Source organism: Cucurbita pepo, chromosome LG05 (genome assembly GCF_002806865.2).
Source record: "Cucurbita pepo subsp. pepo cultivar mu-cu-16 chromosome LG05, ASM280686v2, whole genome shotgun sequence".
NCBI classification, from domain to species: Eukaryota; Viridiplantae; Streptophyta; class Magnoliopsida; order Cucurbitales; family Cucurbitaceae; genus Cucurbita; species Cucurbita pepo.
The window spans coordinates 8,285,716-8,309,765 of record NC_036642.1 but is presented as its reverse complement, the minus strand read 5'-3'; the positions used below and the strand labels follow the sequence as shown (position 1 = coordinate 8,309,765).

Below are 24,050 nucleotides of genomic sequence, written 5' to 3'. Positions count from 1 at the left end.
AAGGAAAGCTATCTTCTCAAAGTCAAATCAGAATGAAAAAGGATGGAGTTCCAGCAAAACCCTTTCTAAGGATGAGGACAGTAGGGAGTTCGCTCGAAAGAATTGGCCAAGCTTTCGATCACTCTATTGTTAGATCCAAGGCACGTCTGAATCAAGCTCTCGAACAAAGTATGCACCAAACAAAGAGAAGTTTTTGATTGAGGATGGTTTAGGGTTTTCTGCTGGAGCCATGATTTCCGTCTCTACAATGGTGATCCAATGCATGCGCCTATGTTGGGTCTCGCAACTCCATCTACTGTCTTCTTCTTTGAGTTTCGCCTGTTTTCTATCGTCTCGACTTTCGGAATTGGCATGACCCTTGAAGGTCCTACGAAGCTTGTCTCACGCCCCCCTCTCACAATAAAGCTAGGGTTTGTGTAGAAATCGGTCTTATCAAGAAAAACCTCCCAAATCGTGTTTTGATTGGATCGACTGTGTATGTATGGTTCACTAGCAAGAAATCGTTGATTTTGGATTGAATACCTAAGTTCTGCACGCATCGCACGAGGTCATGCCCGTCACGAATGCAAAGTGGCAAATAAGGAACCAAGTCTCAACCCGTCACCGAGAATGTCCCTTATTTTAGGAGGTAAAGCTGCTGAGCTGAGCTCCCTGATTGAACGAGTGATATGAACCAAAAGACATCAATCATACAATATGTAAATGTAACCTAAAGTAAATAAAATGTCTTAAAATACAATAACTCTAAATTACTCTAAATTGTAACCCACCCAAAATTTATAACAATCAAACTTCATTCTTCATTGAAGTATATTGTATGATTGATGTCTTTTGGTTCATATCAACGAGGGTTGAACTATCTCTTTTCTTTCACTCGGTAATTAGGATGGATAGGAAGTCAAGACGAAAGAAGAATGATCCTTCACCGGAACCTCAAACATTTTCCTATCCTAGTTTACTGTTCAAGAATCAGTTCAGGGAGAAGAAAATGAAAGAAGAATTCTCCTTTACAATTCTAAATCATAAGGAGAAAGCCGAAAGCAAGATGAATGAGACGGAACGAACTGAACTCAATCACCTATCCTAGTTTACTGTAAAAGAAAGAAGAAATGAATTAGCAGCAAAGACTCAACCTCAAACCTTTTCCTGGGAGAAGAAAATGAAAGATGTATTCGACTGAACCGATATGACCTGAAAAAGAAAGTGTTGAAAGTCGAGACTGATGATTCATGATCCTGAACTATTCTTTCACAAGGTAAAGCTCATGAACCTATTAGTCTCATTGCAACCACATGCGATATGGTGGGACTTATCATTTTAAAAATATAATGCGCAGGGTTGGGGTGTAGTACTTCTCTATACACGACCCAAGCATGCACAAATGGACCCAATAGATAGGCTCGTTTACGTACCCTAGACCTAGCTAGCACTCACTAATGAGCTATCAGACATTACAGAGTGAAAGAGACCACATAATATCATGGTGAACATAAATGTAGTAAGGTATGCATCTGTACTAATCATAAGGGCGAAATATCTCAATGCATATGACACAAAAATGCATGAGATGCCCATAACTTAAAATAATGACATAAGTTTGTTATTCAAGTCAATCCTCCATTCGTTAAAAAATTTGGCAACCTCCGAATATTGAGTAAACTCGTAAGATGGTCATGACCATCTTATCTTCAATTAACTAAAACCTTGTAGTTTTCAGAGATAGTGTCCTGAATTTTTTAACTCAAGATAAGATGGTCGTTTTAGTTTTATTTGGCAACCTCCGAATTTATCTCTGAAAACTATGCACCATTTTTCTTGTTTTTGCACCTTCCTTCCTAATTTGTGTTTATAAATAATTTTTTATTCAATTCGTACGTCCCTAATTTGTGTCTATAAATATGTTTTGAAAGAATGGGTTTTTCATATCATACAACAACTTGGTTCTTCTCTCTTGCTACATATTCCTATTTGGTATTATAATGATGAAGACTTTGAGCATCTTTTTGATTTTTTCGTTGCTAAGCAATGCAAATTTGCTTGGACTGGTAGAAGCAAGGTCTCTCAGTACGATGAGTGCAGCAACTACGGACGCTTTCTTGCCCATACCACCCATTGGCATTGGAACTCCGAAGCAGTCTACTTTGAGCATTGGTGAGGGCCACAACTTCAATGATGCCAATACTCTCGCTAATGTCAAAGCATCTGGCCCAAGCCCGAAAGGCGGTGGTCATCATGGCCACAACTTCAATGATGCCAATACTCTTGTTGATATCAAAGCATCTGGCCCAAGCCCGAAAGGCGGTGGCCATAAGGGATGTTGTTAATGATCGAGCTTTTTAATGTTTAGACAATTATCGCTTTTAACACAGTGAATAAAGAGCGATTTTATTAATATGAAACAACTTATATTTTTCATAAAACTCAAATAGTGCATGTTATTAAAAAAAACGGTAGGAATCCCATAAAATATTTAGATTTAACATTTGAAGTAGATAATTTTAATCAATCCATGTATAAAGCTCGTAAAATGGTTTCACAGTGTAGAATTCACATAATCTAAGAGTTCTAGAATCTACAAAAGATGCTGATATATTTCAACTCCATAGTCCCTCTACTTTGATAACACTCATCCGATATCGAGTAAGCTCGTGTACCATTAGAAAAAATAAAAGTAACATGAATGAGTATAAAAATAGTCTTTAAGTAGCTCACTTTTGGTTTTCAATCATCCAAAAATCATATTATGAATCTCTATAATATGTAGAACCGGGAATGATTTCTAATTAACATATGAGAGGATCATGTTTAGGAAATAACTTAAGGGTCTATAGTAGACGGATTGTAACGACCCGAAATTTTCTACTTAATTTAAGGTCGTTACTATATACATATGATAACTCTTTAAAAGTAGAGTCATATCAAGTCTTTTTGTATTTAATATGTCACTCGTATTCACCATTTTCTCATTATTTACCTCATTTATTCTACTTAGTGAGCATAAAATCGTTTATTGCGGTCCAACATGAAAAAAATATGATTTTGCATAAATCGATTTTAATTATACATTTAATTGAGTTATGTGGTAAAATTTCAGACATTTATGTTGAACCATGAGGGAGTAGCAAATCTGGAAATAAATGGGGGATGACATGGAAATTTTAAATCCACGTCAGCAGTCCAAGTGGGTCATTGATTAACCAATGAGGAACATGTATGTGGACAACTTATTCCTTTTCAGCCCTAAAGGCCCACGGAGTAAGTGGACAACTTATTCATTTTCAGCCCTAAAGGTGAACTCATGCTCAATATAAAAGGAAAAGAAGACCAAGAATAGAGAGCCACATTTTAGGGAGAAAATCGAATTACACAGCAGCAGCCTCTGCAGTGAAACCAGAAAAAAAGAAGAAAACCCTAATCCAACAGCTATTGACAGCTGTGAAACCAGAGAAGAAGAAGAAAACCCTAATCCAAACCCTAATCCAGCAGCTATTGACAGCTGTGAAACCAGAGAAGAAGAAGAAAACCCTAATCCAGCAGCTGTTGACAGCAGATGGAAAAGGAGACCAACAAGGATTGATTAGGGCAAAGAGGTGGACGTGAGAGCTCAAGAGAAGGGAACTTCCATTGACGAACGACAACAAACTAGGATAACTCTCTATTTCCTTATTCTCTTTCCTTATTCCATCAATTTTACATGATGAAGATGCGGATTCCTCTGTTTAATTCAGTTTGGATGGAGAGCTAAACTTAATAGAGGAGGCGAGAGAGTTTTATATAGTTTAAGTATGTTGACGGTATGATTTTAGTTTATTAAAGAGTTGCTGTTAATGATTTACATGTACGTTTAATTAGCTACTTTACACATACATAGTTGCTCTCTTATTCGGGAGAAGAGAGGGAGCAATGAAATCCTCTTTAATACTCTAGTTCCATAGCAAGGAGACTTGAAGGGTAATAGAAGGGTTACGAATAATTCTTCTCCTAGAGTCTTGTTCATAGAAATTACAACGATTATGGAAATAATCACCATTCATGACCCTCGTAAGTGGGCTTCAGAATCTATTAAAAGGAACTAAAATCTACCACAAAACTCAACAACTTATCTATTTAATCTCTCTTAGCCGAACCTCCTCATTATAGTTGATTTTCTCATCATTTTCTGAGAGAGCAAGTTTTTCGAAAACATTGAATGCGGAAGACTTCATTTAAAATTCCATAAAACATAACATTTATCTTAAAACACAGCCATGGACTTACGTGTTTCGAAAACATCTTTAAAACGACACAACAAAAGACCCGAAATAAAATAAATAAGCATTTAAGTTAAAAATATCCTATTCTAGCCTAAGTCTAAGAAAATAAATACCACTATCCTATGCATGTGCCATAGTCTCGAGTTGCGACGCCGTCGTCAGCCGTACAAGAATGCCTTGTCTTAACCGAAAAAATGTAATAGCACATGGCTTGAGTATTTAAAGAAATACTTAGTAAGTGACCCACTAATGGGGTTAAATGCAACAATGACATGCAATGAGATGATGGAACCTATCTTTCATTCTNCTTTAAAAGTAGAGTCATATCAAGTCTTTTTGTATTTAATATGTCACTCGTATTCACCATTTTCTCATTATTTACCTNTATACTCTACACACAGCCCATACGTGCGAGTATGGGCTCACGAGTTAGTTCGTACACCGCTGGGCCACCTTCCTTATCCGGTGGGCATATTCTGGGAGCCCTTAGACCGGACACCTGCNAAATGGGGGATGACATGGAAATTTTAAATCCACGTCAGCAGTCCAAGTGGGTCATTGATTAACCAATGAGGAACATGTATGTGGACAACTTATTCCTTTTCAGCCCTAAAGGCCCACGGAGTAAGTGGACAACTTATTCATTTTCAGCCCTAAAGGTGAACTCATGCTCAANTCATTATCCTTTAATACAACCCCGCTAGAATTATGTACATATCGTATCATTTTCATATCANTCAATATAAAAGGAAAAGAAGACCAAGAATAGAGAGCCACATTTTAGGGAGAAAATCGAATTACACAGCAGCAGCCTCTGCAGTGAAACCAGAAAAAAAGAAGAAAACCCTAATCCAANGTAATTTCATGTCACTCATATCATGCTGTATACACACAATTTAAAANATTTTAGGGAGAAAATCGAATTACACAGCAGCAGCCTCTGCAGTGAAACCAGAAAAAAAGAAGAAAACCCTAATCCAACAGCTATTGACAGCTGTGAAACCAGAGAAGAAGAAGAAAACCCTAATCCAAACCCTAATCCAGCAGCTATTGACAGCTGTGAAACCAGAGAAGAAGAAGAAAACCCTAATCCAGCAGCTGTTGACAGCAGATGGAAAAGGAGACCAACAAGGATTGATTAGGGCAAAGAGGTGGACGTGAGAGCTCAAGAGAAGGGAACTTCCATTGACGAACGACAACAAACTAGGATAACTCTCTATTTCCTTATTCTCTTTCCTTATTCCATCAATTTTACATGATGAAGATGCGGATTCCTCTGTTTAATTCAGTTTGGATGGAGAGCTAAACTTAATAGAGGAGGCGAGAGAGTTTTATATAGTTTAAGTATGTTGACGGTATGATTTTAGTTTATTAAAGAGTTGCTGTTAATGATTTACATGTACGTTTAATTAGCTACTTTACACATACATAGTTGCTCTCTTATTCGGGAGAAGAGAGGGAGCAATGAAATCCTCTTTAATACTCTAGTTCCATAGCAAGGAGACTTGAAGGGTAATAGAAGGGTTACGAATAATTCTTCTCCTAGAGTCTTGTTCATAGAAATTACAACGATTATGGAAATAATCACCATTCATGACCCTCGTAAGTGGGCTTCAGAATCTATTAAAAGGAACTAAAATCTACCACAAAACTCAACAACTTATCTATTTAATCTCTCTTAGCCGAACCTCCTCATTATAGTTGATTTTCTCATCATTTTCTGAGAGAGCAAGTTTTTCGAAAACATTGAATGCGGAAGACTTCATTTAAAATTCCATAAAACATAACATTTATCTTAAAACACAGCCATGGACTTACGTGTTTCGAAAACATCTTTAAAACGACACAACAAAAGACCCGAAATAAAATAAATAAGCATTTAAGTTAAAAATATCCTATTCTAGCCTAAGTCTAAGAAAATAAATACCACTATCCTATGCATGTGCCATAGTCTCGAGTTGCGACGCCGTCGTCAGCCGTACAAGAATGCCTTGTCTTAACCGAAAAAATGTAATAGCACATGGCTTGAGTATTTAAAGAAATACTTAGTAAGTGACCCACTAATGGGGTTAAATGCAACAATGACATGCAATGAGATGATGGAACCTATCTTTCATTCTATTTTCCCTACGGTGCTGTCCTAACGGGTAATTTTGGACGTGTACCATATACTCTACACACAGCCCATACGTGCGAGTATGGGCTCACGAGTTAGTTCGTACACCGCTGGGCCACCTTCCTTATCCGGTGGGCATATTCTGGGAGCCCTTAGACCGGACACCTGCTAGAACTAGTAACTGTCACGACAGCGCTATGCAAAACATAACGATCGTTGTCCTGCCATTGGATGTACACGTCTGTACCCTCGTGATGGGATATGGGTATCCCCCAAATGCATGAGCACACATAATGCATGAGGTCCCAAAACTTTTCCATTTTCATTATCCTTTAATACAACCCCGCTAGAATTATGTACATATCGTATCATTTTCATATCATATCAGATATCGTTCATCATTCACATCATATCGTTTCTCATTCTTCAATTCTCAAATCATACATAATTCTAACAGGGTTATATTTCATGTCATTTATCGTAATTTCATGTCACTCATATCATGCTGTATACACACAATTTAAAAGAGACCTGACATAACGTTCTATGCTTTTAACATAACATTTCACCATATACACATCATACCATGACATATTGCATCACAATGTATCATACCATAAACAAGTCATAACGTAAACACTTCATAGTCATATCGTTCTCTAACTTATCATAGCCTTAACGTTCTTATAACTATCACAGACATATCATTACGTGAACGTACCTTAGTCATATCATCACAAGAACGTATCCTAACGTTATCGTTCTATCAATCATAACGCTATCGTTCTATCAATCTATCACAAACCTATCCCTTTCTACCCATAACCTAATTGTATTCTTCCATCAATCTCTCTTGTCCATATCACTCTGGTATGTAACCTAACCTTAACGTTTCATGAATGTATTTTACTCCTATCGTTACATTTCGTTTTGTGCATCTTTCTCGTATCCTATCTCAAACATATCCTTGAACACATTGTACCGTAATTATTATCATACAATTCACATATTATAACATAACATAAACATATTATAAGCATATTGATTCACAGATAATTCACACATATCAGTATATATGACACGTGCAGAACCACAGGCACTTGTCAACATCAAATATAATCATGCCGATAGTAAAGCCACTTACCTGGTTAGTTTAAGTCGTTGTCACCAATATATCCTTAATGAAAGTTCGATTCCGTCCTTTGAAATCCAAGTCAACCTATGTGAGCCCATGACATTAATTTCAAGTTTGAACTCTATAAAACTATTTCTCTAATTTACATTGCCATGGTTAAATTTTGATATTTACTTACACGAAATTTAATGTAGTTCCTTGCCCTCTGATATGTCCCGTTTTACTTTTTAAATTCTGTTCAACAAATCTTTCCTCAATCTTCCCTCTTCCTCTCTAATTATTTTCATCTATTCTTACTTCCAAATCTGCCATTTTTATTTTTATTTTTTTCTTTTTAGTTAACAGTATTCTGATTTCCATCTCTATTTCATTTTTTCTTATTTCTTTTTGTCTTCATTTCTAATTTGGTTAACAGTTATATTCTTAGCTTTTAATTTAATCTATTCATTTGATTATATTATTTTTCTATAATTTATATAAAATTATTAACAATTAATTTATATAAAATTATCGACATCTAAATCATTGCAACAATTCAGCAGATCTAAAATATAATTGGTTGTGATTTCCTAAAACCCATACAAAATTCTTTTCCTTTAATCTCTGATTCAAAACTAAATAATTGTAATCGAAGATTTAACCTACTACTATTAACCTCTTCAAATGACATATCTCTTTCGGCGGAACTAAATCTGCTTAAACTTTTGTTTTTGTTTTTGTTTTTTTTTTTTTTTTTTTTTTTTTTTTTTTTTTTCTATTTGTTTTTGTAGGAAGGAAGAAATTCTAATGTGGGTAAATCTGCATTGTTTTTAAGAAAGTAATTCATGATTTGTTGCCAGATTTATTTTTAGGGAAGGAGTGGGGGAGAGATTGAAGAAAGGAGGAGGGATCTGTTAACAAATTTTTTTTTTTTTTTTTAATTTTTATGATTTATTTTTTTTATTATTTTATTATTATTATTATTATTATTACTATTTTATTTTATTTTTCCGGTTGTTACACCGATAAATTTGGGTGTCGGCAACACAATTGATACGACCCACTTTGTAATTGTTACAAATGATTTGATACAAATCGTTCGTATGAAGATATGTGATTGAAAGCGTGGAAAACCCTCCATGGAGGACTAAAGCTACTCTTAGGAAGAGAGTGGGAGAGATAGAAGAGTCTATGCAATCTTATATATGTCGAGGCCTAACTTAACCACCGAGTGGTCAAGAACATGATTGTCAACTTTGGAGGCACCCATAACTTCATGACGGAGACCGAAGTGAAACACTTGAATATCCTTTGGCACTGAGACATAGGACAAATGAGTTTCTCATAGTGAATTTTAAAAGTAGTGGGCATGCTTGGGTCGTGTATAGGGAAGTACTACACCCCAACCTTGTTCAGACTGAAGAAAAAAAAAAACCTAAGATAATGCCATTATATTTTTAAAATGATAAGTCCCACCATATAGCATGTGATTGCATTTTTTGGCCCTAACAGAAGGGCTACCTACAGATGGTAGTGTTGTGATAAAAGTTATTAAGCCAGAATTAAGATATCTGCATTCATGTCTATTTGGTAACCCTTGTGTTAGATAAGATATTTAATTTAAATACACGTTATTTATATTCCATCTCTTTATTTTATCACAGTATTGTTTGACGGTAGGTTGATATTTTGTAATTTTATATTATTAAAAAGAAAATATCATGAATGTTTTAACTCAAGATAAGATGGTGCTGGATGAGGTTTTAGTTTTATTTGGCAACCTCCCAATTTATCTCTGAAAACTATGCGCCATTTTTCTTGTTTTTGCACCTTCCTTCCTAATTTGTGTTTATAAATAATTTTTTATTCAATTCGTACGTCCCTAATTTGTGTCTATAAATATGTTTCATAGAAGTGGTTTTTCATATCATACAACAACTTGGTTCTTCTCTCTTGTTACATATTCCTATTTGGTATTATAATGATGAAGACTTTGAGCATCTTTTTGATTTTTTCGTTGCTAAGCAATGCAAATTTGCTTGGACTGGTAGAAGCAAGGTCTCTCAGTACGATGAGTGCAGCAACTACGGACGCTTTCTTGCCCATACCACCCATTGGCATTGGAACTCCGAAGCAGTCTACTTTGAGCATTGGTGAGGGCCACAACTTCAATGATGCCAATACTCTCGCTAATGTCAAAGCATCTGGCCCAAGCCCGAAAGGCGGTGGTCATCATGGCCACAACTTCAATGATGCCAATACTCTTGTTGATGTCAAAGCATCTGGCCCAAGCCCGAAAGGCGGTGGCCATAAGGGATGTTGTTAATGATCGAGCTTTTTAATGTTTAGACAATTATCGCTTTTAACACAGTGAATAAAGAGCGATTTTATTAATATGAAACAACTTATATTTTTCATAAAACTCAAATAGTGCATGTTATTAAAAAAACGCTAGGGATCCCATAAAATATTTAGATTTAACATTTGAAGTAGATAATTTTAATCAATCCATGTATAAAGCTCGTAAATGGCTTCGCAATGTAGAATTCATATAATCTAAGAGTTCTAAAATCTACAAAAGATGCTGATATATTTCAACTCCATAGTCCCAATACTCCGATAACACTCATCCCATACCGAGTAAGCTCATGTACCATTTGAAAAAAAAATAGCACGAATGAGTATACAAATACTCTATAAGTAGCTCACTTTTGGTCCTCGACCGTCCAAAAATCATATTATGAATCTCTATAATATGTGGAATCCGGAATAATTTGTAATTAACATATGAGACAATCATGTTCAAGAAATAACTTAAGGGTCGTTTGTACGAAGACATGTGATTGAGAGTATCTTATACAATTAGTTTATATAAGTCTGGACTACAAAATATTTAATCTCTCTTGGTAAGTCTATGAATTGAAAAGATTAATATTTCACAAGATAATCATAAGTGACTTGATCTTAATCTTGTGTGAATTATGAACTATTGCCTATAAAACTTGTTCTTTGATTTGCATGGGTGAGAGTGAGTTTTGTAGCCGATTCAATAAGTCTATTACTCTGGAGACTTAATCAAACACGGAGTTAGGTAATTTGGAGAGATAGAATTCACTTCTTCCATATAAAAGTAAGTGGATGAGTAGTTCCCTAACGAGCTGATACTAGAACAATAGAGCCCTACTCTTATGTTTGCTTACCACATATATATATATATATATATATATATATATATATATATATATATATATATATATATATATATAACTTATATTCTTATAATTTGAAAGAGCTAATTTTACTTTAAAGTATGTATAAAGCTCGTAAAATGGTTTTCTATAATCTACGAACGCTTATATATTTCAATTTCATAGTCCCTTTACTCTGATAACACTCATCCCATATCGAGTAAGCTCATGTACCATTTGACAAAAAAAAAGTAGCACGAATGAGTATAAAAATACTCTTTAAGTAGCTTACTTTTGGTTATTGATCATCCAAAAATCATATTATGAATCTCTATAATACGTAGAATCGTGAATAATTTCTAATTAACATAGGAGAGGATCATGTTCAAGAAATAACTTAAGGGTCTATAGTGTACGGATAAAGTTGAATGTCTTATCTTAGCAACACAATTGATACGACCCATTTTGTAATTGTTACAAATAATTTGATACAAATCGTTCGTATGAAGATATGTGATTGAAAGCGTGGAAAACCCTCCATGGAAGACTAAAGCTACTCTCGGGAAGATAGTGGGAGAGATAGAAGAGTCCATACAGTCTTATATAGGTCGAGGCCTAAGTTAACCACCTAGTAGTCAAGAATATTAGTTTCAACTTTGGAGCCACCCACAACTTCATGAGGAAGCTTATTAATTATATTAAGATTTGATTTGTATTCCGATTTGGTTTCTTTTATATTGTTTTATTATTTTATTCTATTTTATAAACTTTTTTTTAGATAAAAAAAAAAAAAAAAAAAAAAAAAAACCTCAATATTTCCTACTATTTTTAATCACATTATTTATAATACGAATAAATTAATACTATTTATATATTTTATATATTTTTAAATACATAATTTATAATATGAATAATTAACGTACTTTATTTATAATATGAATAAACTAGCTGGATGGAAAGTAAATAATTTTAAATATCAAATTTATAAAAAATTATCCAAATGTTTTGATCTTTACCGTCTATGAAGCTTTTATTGATTATTTTAGGAGTGGTTTGAAATTAAAACGATATCTGCATTCATGTCTATTTGGTAACCCTGAGTTAGATAAGATCTTAATTTATTTAATTTGAATACAGGTTATTTAAATTCCACCTCTTTATTTTACCACAATATTGTTAAATATCATGAATTTTTTAGCTCAAGATTGGATCGTCATGGATGAGGTTTTAGTTTTATTTGGCAACCTCCTAATTTGTCACTGAAAACTATGCACCATTTTTCTTGTTTTTGCGCCTTCCTTCCTAATTTGTGTTTATAAATAATTTTTTTATTCAATTCATACCTTCCTAATTTGTGTCTATAAATATGTCTGAAAGAAGTGGTTTTTCATATCATACAACAATTTGGTTCTTCTCGTTTGCTACATATTCCGATTGGTATTATGATGATGAAGATTTTGAGCTTCCTTTTGATCTTTTCGTTGCTAAGCAATGGAAATTTGCTTGGACGGATAGAAGCAAGGTCTTTGAATACGATGAGTGCAGCAACTACCGAAGCTGGATCTAGTTTGAGCGTTGGTGAGGGCCACAACTTCAATGATGCCAATACCCTTGGTCACATCAAGGACTACAGCCCGAGAACCAACGTTGCCCACAACTTTGCTGTCGATGCCGATACTCTTTCTAATGTCAAAGCATCTGGCCCTAGCCCTGGCGGCGGTGGCCATCATGGATGTTGTTAATGATCCAGCTTTTTAATGCTTAGACAAATGTCGCTTTAAACACAGTGAATAAAGAGCGATTTTATTAATATGAAACTAACTTATGAAAAGAGTGCATGTTATTAAATAATGCTGGGATCATTTGAATTAGATAATTGTAATCAATTTATGTATAAAGGTCATAAAATAGAGTTCTAGAATCTACTAAAGACGCTGACATATTTCAACTCCATAGTCCCAATACTCCGATAACACTCATCCCATACCCAGTTAGCTCATGTACCATTTGAAAAAAAAATAGCACGAATGAGTATAAAAATACTCTATAAGTAGCGTACTTTTGGTTCTCGACCGTCCAAAAATCATATTATGAATCTTTATAATAATGTGGAATCTAGAATAATTTGTAATTAACATATGAAAGGATCATGTTTAAGAAATAACTTAAGGGTCGTGGGTGTAAGAATATGTGATTGGGTTTATATAAGATTGTACTACAAAATATTTAATATCGGTTTATAAATCTATGAATTGAAAAGATTAATATTTCACAAGATACTCATAAGTGACTTATCTTACTAAGTCCACTAAAGATTTTAGTAAGTGTAAAATAAGGAAGAATAAAAACATGTACTATGTCTATAAGACCACACAACCTTAATCCTCTCGAGAAAACCCTAATAGAGACACTTAAATAATTATGTGAAAAAACTAAGTTACCTTCAATATTTTTCAACTAAGGAGTAAGGAAAATTATTTAAAATAAAGTTGTCACTACATACATGACATGCCTAATATGCGTAGAAAATTCATAAATGTTCACAAAGTTCATTTAGAATAAAAAAAACACGATATCGAAATTAAGAAAAGAAAAAAAAAAGGAAAACCAAAATTTCGATTTGATTTGCGAGTTGACATTTTTTTTTTGTTGGGTTTACTCGACCAACCTTAAACTAAGGTTACAACTCAACCTAACCCAACCCAACCCGACCCACCTTACTTTTAAAAAGATTAAGAATATTTCAAGTGAGTGTCCGATATTATTAATGTGTTGTGATTTGTAAATGTTTGATATTTGAACTCGATGAGATTTTAGTTATTAATATAACATGTATTGCGGAGAAGTAAGATTTTTTAAAAATTTTAAAAAAACAATACGACAACCCAACCTAACTTGAAAACCGAGGTTGTGAACTCTATTTGGATTGCTCAAATCACAAACCCACCAACCCAAAATTTCTATTTTTGCAACCGAACCCAACTCAATCTCAGCTCGTATACACCCCTAGTTTCATTTGGTCGTTTAGGTTTCGAAAGTGACGTGTTTTTTAAATTGATTTTAATAAGTTTTTGAAGTTTAAAATTAATTTCTAGTTCGTCTCTATGTATATTTTTTTAAATTTTATTTACTTACAATGCAAAATTACTAAAAAAAAAAAAGGATTTTTGTAAGCAGTTTTAAGGTTCGAACTCAAGCATGAACCAAAATGATTGGTTTCGATGTATCGCCCACCACAATTATGATACAGCCATGAAAAAAGCCCAATTTAACTGCACGCACTGCTCTGACGGAATCAACGATCATCCTCAACCTCACAAACCAAGCTGCACTACTCAAAAGGCGACCACAATCACGCCGCCGTCAAATTCCGGCATTATCCACACTCTGGTAATCACGATTCATTCATCTCCTTCACAGATTATGGCTCCAATTCAGTGTTCATAGCATTTCACTGCCTATTATGGACACTCTCTTTGTCCCCATCACCTTCTCCAAACCTATTCATTCTTTACTCACCCGCACCACCAACGCCGGAGCTCGATCCAGGATCGGACCTGTTTCCTGCTTCTCCCTGCGTTCTTCTGTAATTCGGCTCAAGCGCTTCCGTTGCGCTGCCGATGCCTCCGATCACCGGCACGGCCACCACCACCACCACCACCATAGCTGTCAGCACCATTGCGGTGGTGACGGTGATGGAGTGGAGTTGACTGGAGCTCAGAAGGCGTTTGTTCGATTTGCCAAAGCTATTAGGTGGACGGACTTGGCGAATTATTTGAGGGAGCATCTACACTTGTGTTGCGGTTCTGCTGCTTTGTTTATCACTGCGGCTGCATGTCCTTATTTGGTGCCTAAACCTGCTGTGAAGCCTCTACAGAATGTTTTCATTGCTGTTGCTTTCCCTTTAGTCGGGGTACGAATGGTTCATAACCCACCTTTTGATATGTGGTTACTGCGGCTTGACTGCCATTAATTTGATTAAATGCAAATCGATTATGAATTTTCGTAATTGTAGTAGATTGATCTTGGTGACTGTTAAATATATTATGCCTTTGGATGTAAAAGAATCATCTTACTTGTAAGATTAACAGTATTTTAACACGGTCTCATGGAGGTGATTCTTAGTTTGGATTTTCATTGTCATTGTGTTAATGCTCGTCACACAAAAGTCCCTTCATGAGGATTTTCTTAATTATAATAATTTTTTGTAACTTGAATGACTTATTTGAAATCTAGTAGTTTAAACTATTGAGATTAGTAGCAATTCTGCATGCTAAATCCTATTTGATTCCTGCAACCGAATCATACATAGCTCTTGTTGTAGAGGGTTCACGCACTAGAATGCCCTTGTTGACAATCCTTTACTCCGACAGCATCTAGGGTTCCTCGAACAATGTGATATGTTGACAGAGAGATTAATCTGGCCTTTCTGTGTCTCACCATCAGGTATATTATGGCTTCTCTAGTTGACAGACAGACCCTTGACACGAACGTCCTCTTTTCCTCTTAATTGTAAAATTTTACTCGGTTCTTCTTTGCTACAGCCTATCAGAAATTATAGTTATTAGGTGAAATGCATTTAGTGGACCATAATTTTATTTAGTATTTGAAGATAATTACTGCGGACCGTTTGAGTATTTTCATCATTATAATTTTTTAAGTTAGTAATGTGCCAATAAATCTAATTATAATGCCACTGTATCAGGTCTCTGCTTCTCTTGATGCTCTTACTGATATAAGTGGTGGGAAAGTAAACATCCATGTACTAATGGCCCTTGCAGCCTTTGCATCAATATTTATGGGGAACCCCTTGGAGGGAGGACTACTTCTTGTGATGTTTAATCTGGCTCATATTGGTAAGCAGTTACGAGGAAACAAAATTGCAGACAATTTGTATCAAGATTTACTTGGAAGAATCTCATTTTCATTGTGATTGCAGCTGAAGAGTATTTCACAAAGCAATCAATGACTGACGTTAAAGAGTTGAAGGAAAGTCATCCAGATTTTGCCCTTGTTCTGGATATGAATGATGATAACCTTCCTGATACTTCAGATCTGGAGCATCGAAAGGTGCCCGTGCGTGATATTGAAGTGGGCTCATATATCATGGTGGGAGCTGGTGAGGTATGTCATAGAATACTTTCACCTCATGTTAAGATGTTTTGCCAGATGACAATGCAGACCTTGATCCAGAGACTAATAAGGACACCGATGATGGACAATTGTTAGCCATAAAATATTTAAACTTATGTGTACAATCTCTAGTTACACTTTGACGCATGTAATCCATCACAATAGTTCCTAGGGAATTTTGTAATCTTTCCATATCTAATTAGTGAAAACCCAACAATGTTATAGTTAAAGGAGAGTGAACAAACAGCTGATTTGAGATATTAGCTATTAAGACAAATGGTCCCTTCTTTTAACCATGTACTTTGAGTACTCTGCGAGAGAATATTCCTTACGTAGTTTTTTTTTTCCATCACAACAGAATCTATAACTAAACGGGGCTAGGACTGAATGACAAACATATTTTATTTTATATTCTTTTCGCCTTGTTTGTTTATTATCCCTGGAATGTGATTAGGAAATTATAATCCATCTTAGATACACGGTGATTAATAGGTTTCCAGCTCACTTAACCTTGATGTCAGTATTGGATTCGATTCATCATACATATAATGTTTATCCTCTCATGAGACTGATGTTCTGTTCCTCATATACTCATTAAACAACAAATTTTCTTTACTATTGATACGTAAGCATGATAGTTCATCATGTCGAATACAGAACACTCGACAATCCTTCCATAAGAAAAATAACAAAGGATATATCCTAACTATTTAAAAACAATTGTGCTCTAGTAGAATTCATAAGAATTCTGCTGAATCGTATAAGGATCCTATATAGTTCTATTAATTTTTTTCTTTCTTTTCCTGAATAGTTCAATTGTTTCTAGATGATGAATTTGAGTATCGTAATGAAGGCTGTTTTTTTGTTAGTCTGTCCCCGTAGATTGTGAGGTTTATCATGGTTGTGCTACGATCACTGTTGAGCACTTAACAGGAGAAATCAAACCATTGCAAATAAAGGTCGGGCAAAGAGTACCAGGTGGAGCAAGAAATTTGGACGGTAGGATCATAGTGAAGGTATGTCAAGGTTGATCTGAATGCCTAGTAATGTTCAGCACAAGATAATTTGTTCTTTTTTGAACCTTGTACCATCTAATATCAGTCATAATACGTTATAAATCTCACTTCAACATGGAAATTAATGCTAAATTGTATGATTTATTGGAATGGTTAATTATGGCCTGTGTCAACAAAGGTTTTCAAGCATTTGAATCCTTGTGACTTCCCTTAAATTTTGATGGTTTTAGGTATTCCAAATGCTAATACGTTCATAAAGTTTAGATTGATATTCAATCATTGTTGCTGAACCTGTGAAGTATGGATTTGATATAGGCTACAAAAACATGGGAAGAGTCAACACTTAGCAGGATTGTGCAGTTGACTGAAGAAGCACAACTTAATAAACCAAAGCTACAGAGGTGGCTTGATGAATTTGGTGAGAATTACAGCAAAGTGGTTGTAGTTTTATCTGTGGCTGTTGCCCTCATTGGACCATTATTGTTCAAGTGGCCCTTTATTTGCACACCAGGTAATCTATGCAATGTGCTCGTACTTTAGCCTTTCTATTTGGGAGAATTATTTCGTTTTCGGTCAAAACTAAGGCTATCATGTGTTGCGAAACTATATGGGCCTTTCTTCTTTCCTCCTTTGGATAGGCAACTAGAACGTAATCATCACAAATGAGAATATTTGACCCGAGCTGACCATTGAAAAGATATTTTTTAATTGGCAGCCAAATCTATCAGCCGCTTATTCTTTTCCTTCCTCATTATATTGTCGTTCGAAACTTGAGCTCAGCTTAACCACTGTCTCCTTCCCTGGTATCTATTTCACTTCTGATGCCCATATAATTTCTAGGTTTCAGAGGATCAGTTTATAGAGCACTTGGGTTCATGGTAGCCGCATCACCATGTGCACTGGCTGCAGCTCCATTGGCATACGCTATTGCAATAAGTTCATGTGCAAGAAAGGTACTTGTTACTTGGTTATATAATTATATAGTAAGTTTCTTATATGAGCATTTATAGTTGGAGAAGGCATATGTATCAACTGGTTCATTTCACTGTCACTGAATCAACAACAAAGTTAAACTTTTATGACTATTGTACTTGTCCAACTACCTGTTATGTCATTTAGAGAGTTATTTACCTTCAACTTTATTTTGATTTTCTCATTTGGTTTAAGCTCTGCTCTCATGGCCAATATTTTTTTAGATTTTATAGTAGTTTCTAGAATTAAGATGATTCTATTAACAACAATTTTAGACTCTGGATGTTTTCTAAAAAATCTAAACCTCTCTCTCTCTCTCTTTCATATATATATATATATATATATATATATATATATGAAAGAAAAACTATCTTTTAAATTGGTTAGTCTTGGTTAAATGAGTGAGTAATTTGTTAGCTTCACACCTCCATTTCAAAATGTTAGGGTTTGAACTAGATTGAAGTGCAACAAATACAAATTATTATTAGACTAACGAGTCTTCTGGTACACACTCAGTTTCCAAATGTACACTATGTACCCTTCTGGTCTTTCCTCCCACTTACACACCATAGCTGATAGAGAAATCAGAACAATAAACACTAAACTCAGAAAAAGGCATGCTAAATCTAAACACAGTCTTCAGTGGATGATTGCTTCATTCTTTCAATTTTTGCTTGAAGATTTAGCTTAAGTTTTTCGATCATGTGCAAAGATACTCATGTTTGGGAGTAACCTGGAAAGATGGGCATGTGCTTGATGAAACAGGGTATACTCCTGAAAGGTGGACATGTGCTTGATGCTATGGCTTCTTGTCACACCGTTGCATTTGATAAAACCGGGACATTGACTACAGGAGGACTTGTATTTAAAGCCATAGAACCCATTTATGGGCATAAGATTGGAGGCGATAATTCACATTTGGCTTCCTGTTGCATACCCAGCTGTGAAAAAGAAGCCCTTGCCGTTGCAGCTGCCATGGAAAAGGGTACTACTCACCCAATTGGAAGGTAGGTGTCAAAATAAATTGTCTCCCTAGAATATTTTGCTTCTTATAGGTTTTTTTTTCCTGACGAGGTCTGATGTAGTTTATCTACTACAATATTTGGTTGAAAAATTTGACGTCGTTTGCCACCCAAAAAGCTTGATTTGGGGGGAGGGGGAATTGTAACTGTTTAATTCACATTCATCGTTTACTTTGTTTCTTTACACTTATGCTATGCTTTAACCTTCCCGATATTTGATGTTGTATCAACTTAATGATTTTTGCCACAGAACCATGGAGTCGAACTTTCACTGTATGCTTAGGTAGTCCATGTTAAATGGGGAGTGAGTATTCTCACCCAGCACCTAAGATTGCATATATTGTTGAATATAAGAACATTGTTATATATGATTGCTTGAGAATTAGAAGAGAGAGGAATTATATATTTAGAATAACATACCTGGACACAAATAGCTACTTGATCCTTTTGGAGTATATCATGTAAGTAAACTCTTCCTTACACCTGCAGTTACTTATATTGTAAGACTTAGATTAGCATTATATTTTTTGGAATGAATAAGGAGTAACTATGTTCATCTCTTGGGATGGAATAACTAAGTTTTTCATTACTACTACTATATTTGCTTCTGGATTACTAGCCATCAGTTTCATTACTGCCCCCTTAATTGTGCAGTTAATGTATTTCAATCAACTCATGCTTGTATCTCAAATCTGCTGGATAGTTTTTTTCTGGATTATTTGCTTCTATTTTCTGTCTGAAATATTCATTTTCTAATTCCAAGTAGTTATAACTTTCTTTTTTTTGGTTGTAGAGCTGTTGTAGATCATAGTGTGGGGAAAAACCTTCCTTCTATTTCTGTTGAAAGTTTCGAATATTTCCCTGGAAGAGGTCTCATCGCAACTTTGCATGGCATTAAGGTAGTATATGCTTCACATTGCTGGATGTCTTAGCGATCTTTGGTTTCATTTTAACCGTAGAATTTCTTAGGTTCCTTCGTCTTTGAATTTCTGCAATATATTTCCTTTCCTTGCTGCATATTTTCTATTGTCATATATTGTAGCCTTCTTCACCTGTACGCCACTGGCCATAAGCCACAGAGTATCTGATTCCACTCCTCCATATGATGTGCTATTATCGAGCAATTTCCATGGGCCAGAGTCGTCCGTCCTTTCAAAAAAACAAAGGCAACCCTTAAAAACTCGCAAGATTTTAGAAATATTTAGACTTTAGATTGTAAGCAAGACTAGGCACAAACTTCTATACATGAACATCTGAAATTCTAGATTTATTTCTGCACACGAGATCATCTTCACCTGAAAAAAGTATCAAATTACAAATCTATTGAAGACTATATAAACTTCTATTGCTTAAATTAAGCGACACTCTGCCCGATGCCAAATGAATGAATCCTATATAAAATATTCTAGTTTGTCTCAAGTTAAGTTATTTTGAAAAATTGTTAAAAGTAAGAGCCCGGAATCTACCATTATTTCAGGAGTTGAAGAAAACTATTCTTCTTTGCAAATGTTCCATGTCACGGTCTTGGAATTTTGAACGGGCTTCTCTGAAATTTGTAACATCTAAATCATGATAAATACTTTACTATTAACATTTTTACTTGTTTTAAGAATTAAAATTTTAAAATTCTTGGTTCAATAATTGCCTTTAGGTAAGTGGAGAAGCGTATTTAAATCCATCTGCATCTTATAGTCAGGAATTGGAGGTAAATTGCGGAAAGCATCCCTTGGTTCTGTGGATTTCATCACTTCCTTTTGCAAGTCCGAAAACGAATCAAGGAAGATCAAGGAAGCTGTTCGAGCATCATCATATGGAAGCGAATTTGTTCATGCGGCTCTTTCAGTTGATCAGAAGGTGAGAAATTTCCATGATCCTTCTAAATTTGCTGCAGAGTTTGGTGGAATAATCTCGAAGACATTAATCAAATTTGCATAAATTTTACAAATATTTTTTCAAGCACATGGGTTAGCCTAGCTTATCTAGAAATCTTGGATTCTTGAAAAATAACTCTCAGACGAATGGGGTAGTTTCTCTATTCCAGTTCATCCTTTAACTTTATGCCTATATATTTTATTGTAGTGCATTTTCTCTGGACTACAATTCGAAAATTTCACCTCGACAAAAACGATGTGCAACTAGCCTCCTTTGAAAGCTAGATTCAGAGATTCTTCTTTGATATATAATTATTTGAATATTCTTCTCAAGACTTTTAGTCAGTAAGTCGGTCATGCTTTGAGAACATATGTTGCATTTGTGTCATTGTCTTAATGATGTAAAATCCAGGATATTCTGTTGAATTTTTGCTGGATCTTTACAGGTAACACTGATTCACCTCGAGGATCAGCCTCGAGCTGGCGTCTTAGATGCAATAGCAGAACTACAAGATCAGGCGAATCTCCGTGTTATGATGTTAACTGGTGATCATGATTCAAGTGCATGGAAAATTGCAAATGCTGTGGGAATAAATGAAGTTTACTACAGTCTTAAGCCTGAGGATAAACTTGCTCATGTGAAGGAAATTTCGAGAGAGAAGGGTAAGTTTTCGTACTCGGCCACTTCATGTTGTTCTCTTTTTGTATAACCCTTTTTCATAATAGCCAGTATTCCAAGATTCCCATCACATTTTAGTTTCCTGTTGAGATAAAACCTAATAAATCTTCTATGATTCATATCAATTTCTACAAGTTCTTGGTGAGATTTTATTCACCCTCAAACCAGATTGTGGAGTCTGAAATCTTTAACTAATAGGTGAACGATTTTCCTCTGCAATGTTCAATGTTTCAAACAAGAAACCACAGAAATTTATGTTTTCATGCAAGTTTAAGTTTTTTCTTAGCGTGTAACTACAGATATAAAACTTCTCTTCCACTTCTAAGTTTTATATTTGCCAAATGATAGATTGATTGGTCTGAACCATCCCTAGGGGGTGAATAATGAGCACTTTGTATCTCATTTTATTATAGGTGGTGGTCTGATCATGGTAGGCGAAGGTATAAACGATGCACCTGCACTTGCTGCAGCTACTGTAGGAATAGTTCTTGCCTGTCGTGCAAGCGCAACTGCTACAGCTGTCGCGGATGTCCTTCTTCTTCAAGATAGTATTTCCGGTGTTCCATTCTGTATTGCCAAATCTCGTCAGACGACTGCGCTGGTATCTCTGTCTACCATCTATTATTGGTCACAGTATTCCATTTCTCTTTCCCTGTTTCACTGTTTTAATTTGTTTCAGGTCAAGCAAAATGTTACCCTTGCCTTGTCGTCTATCCTTTTAGCCTCTCTCCCATCCATTTTGGGGTTTCTTCCCTTGTGGCTAACGGTATGAAGTTAAAAAGCTTATTGCCTTACTTTGTGAACTTAATTTGTGCTATGCCCTGTTATTAAATTATTTTGTGAAATCACTGGTAAAGCTCAGTTGGTAGAGTAGAGAGCTGAAAATCTTCGTGTCACCGATTTGCTATTAAAATAAATAATTCTAATGTGTCGAAAATGGCCAATATAGCTCAGTTGGTAGAGTAGAAGACTTAAAAATCTTCGTGTCACCAGTTCAAATCTGCTATTAAAATAAGTCTAATGTGTCGGAAATGAAATGGCCAGTATAGCAATCTTCATGTTACCGATTTGCTATTAAAATAAATAAGTCTAATGTGTCGGAAATGGCCGGTATAGCTCAGTTGGTAGAGTAGGGGATTGAAGATCTTTGTGTCACCGGTTCAAATTTGCTATTAAAATAAGTCTAATGTGTCGGAAATGAAATGGTCGGTATAGCTCAATTGGTAGAGCAGAGGATTGAAAATCTTCGTGTCACTGGTTTGCTATTAAAATAAGGATAATGTGTGGCAGAACATTCTAAAATCAGCAAGTTTTAGCTATTCTTAGCATAACTTAATTGATTAAGACATATATCTTCGACTAAAAAGTGAAAATTGAATTTTCATCTGTGAACAATAAAAATAAATGATTTTGTTTTGTGAATTAGGTTGATAGTATCCTTGTATGTTTGAAACACAATTTCAAACGCCCCTGTAATTTGCAGAACTTACAAAAAGAAGACCATACCATCCTTATCCTTCTCTATCTGCACATTGCTAGTCCAATCCTTTTAACAGGTGATATTCATTTCATAATTCTTCACAAACGCAGGTCCTTCTACACGAGGGTGGCACTCTCCTGGTCTGCCTGAACTCCATTCGTGCCCTAAATCATCCCTCATGGTCATGGAAGCAAGATTTTCAAAATCTGATCCACAACGCCAGATCTAGTCTGCACACAACACCCGAACCTAGCTCAGGTACCATCCGAACTGCATCGTCATAACTTAAAAATCGAAAATTATAGTTTCCTTGCCTAGGTAAGCCATGATCTTAACCAAAACTCACATTCATATATATTTTCATTGTTACTTACCTTTGGATTTGTAAATTATACTGTATGTACGAATGCTATTGTTATACAGTAAGTTGAAATAATATGTAGTTTTGTGGTGGGTCATGTAAGCCAAAATTTTGTAACCATTAGTAATGTCCAACCAAGTTCTATTCTTCCTGTTGTTTTTAATCATTTTTAGCAGGTATGCTCTGAATGTTTAGGGGATTAAATGAACAAAAAAACATCACAACATTAAGATCTATGGAAAAGAATTCAGATTTTTAAGGTACTAATTTCATCCAAAACTTTTAATTTCATTATAGATTTAGATATGTGCTGCAATTTCTATCGTCAATGGAATCAAACATCTTACACAATCAAATTTGAAAGTTTGTTACTTGAGGGAGTTATTGAAACTTAAACTTGGTCACTTTGTTTTTGTCATTTTCTTCTCAATGGGCCATCTCGACATGTTTTTGCAGTTGTACCTTATTTATAGGTGTCTTTATGGGCATCTCCACATGCTTTTGCAGCTGAACCTTACTTATGGGCCATGTCTACAGTACCTTATTTTTTAAAATTTCTAAAGAAGTTATTAGTCGAACACACCCTCCACAGTGGTATGGTATGATGTTGTCCACTTTGAGCATGACTCTGGCTATGCTTTGGACTTCCCAAAATGCTTCATATCAATGGAAATACCATTCTTTGATTATAAATAAACCCATGATCATTTCTTAAATTAGCCGATGAGAACTATTAATTGTCGAGCATTTTAGGACAAATTATTAATAATTTAGCATTTATTAATTATTATTTTTTAAATAAGTTTTATTTGCAAGTTAGAAAACTGTTGTGATTGAAAATATTT

General features: G+C 35.0%; 2 protein-coding genes across 2 annotated transcripts; both read left to right on the top strand.

Annotated features, from left to right (window-relative positions):
• The first annotated feature begins 1,930 nt into the window (after window positions 1–1,930).
• On the top strand, window positions 1,931–12,488 carry LOC111795487. The gene is made up of 3 exons (XM_023677938.1): window positions 1,931–2,312; window positions 9,642–9,797; window positions 12,255–12,488. Exons 1-3 carry the CDS (start codon window positions 1,980–1,982, stop codon window positions 12,411–12,413), a joined length of 648 nt encoding a protein of 215 aa, XP_023533706.1. The 5' UTR covers window positions 1,931–1,979; the 3' UTR covers window positions 12,414–12,488.
• Window positions 12,489–13,907: 1,419 nt separating this feature from the next.
• LOC111795333 (probable cadmium/zinc-transporting ATPase HMA1, chloroplastic) lies at window positions 13,908–23,352 on the top strand. Its single transcript, XM_023677685.1, has 13 exons — window positions 13,908–14,584; window positions 15,377–15,527; window positions 15,611–15,795; window positions 16,674–16,820; window positions 17,136–17,331; window positions 17,661–17,773; window positions 18,558–18,799; window positions 19,608–19,713; window positions 20,507–20,668; window positions 21,132–21,348; window positions 21,778–21,965; window positions 22,044–22,130; window positions 22,955–23,352. The coding sequence occupies exons 1-13, from the start codon at window positions 14,135–14,137 to the stop codon at window positions 23,126–23,128; spliced, it is 2,418 nt and encodes an 805-aa protein (XP_023533453.1). The 5' UTR covers window positions 13,908–14,134; the 3' UTR covers window positions 23,129–23,352.
• Window positions 23,353–24,050: the final 698 nt, after the last annotated feature.

Coding starts and splice junctions, on each gene's coding strand:
- LOC111795487 (XM_023677938.1), top strand. CDS start 1,980: ATGATGAAGACTTTGAGCATCTTTTTGATTTTTTCGTTGCTAAGCAAT. Junction 2,313..9,641: donor CGAAAGGCGGTGGCCATAAG/GGATGTTGTTAA, acceptor AGCATTGGTGAG/GGCCACAACTTCAATGATGC. Junction 9,798..12,254: donor CGAAAGGCGGTGGCCATAAG/GGATGTTGTTAA, acceptor AGCGTTGGTGAG/GGCCACAACTTCAATGATGC.
- LOC111795333 (XM_023677685.1), top strand. CDS start 14,135: ATGGACACTCTCTTTGTCCCCATCACCTTCTCCAAACCTATTCATTCT. Junction 18,800..19,607: donor ACTACTCACCCAATTGGAAG/GTAGGTGTCAAA, acceptor TTTTGGTTGTAG/AGCTGTTGTAGATCATAGTG. Junction 21,349..21,777: donor GGAAATTTCGAGAGAGAAGG/GTAAGTTTTCGT, acceptor ATTTTATTATAG/GTGGTGGTCTGATCATGGTA.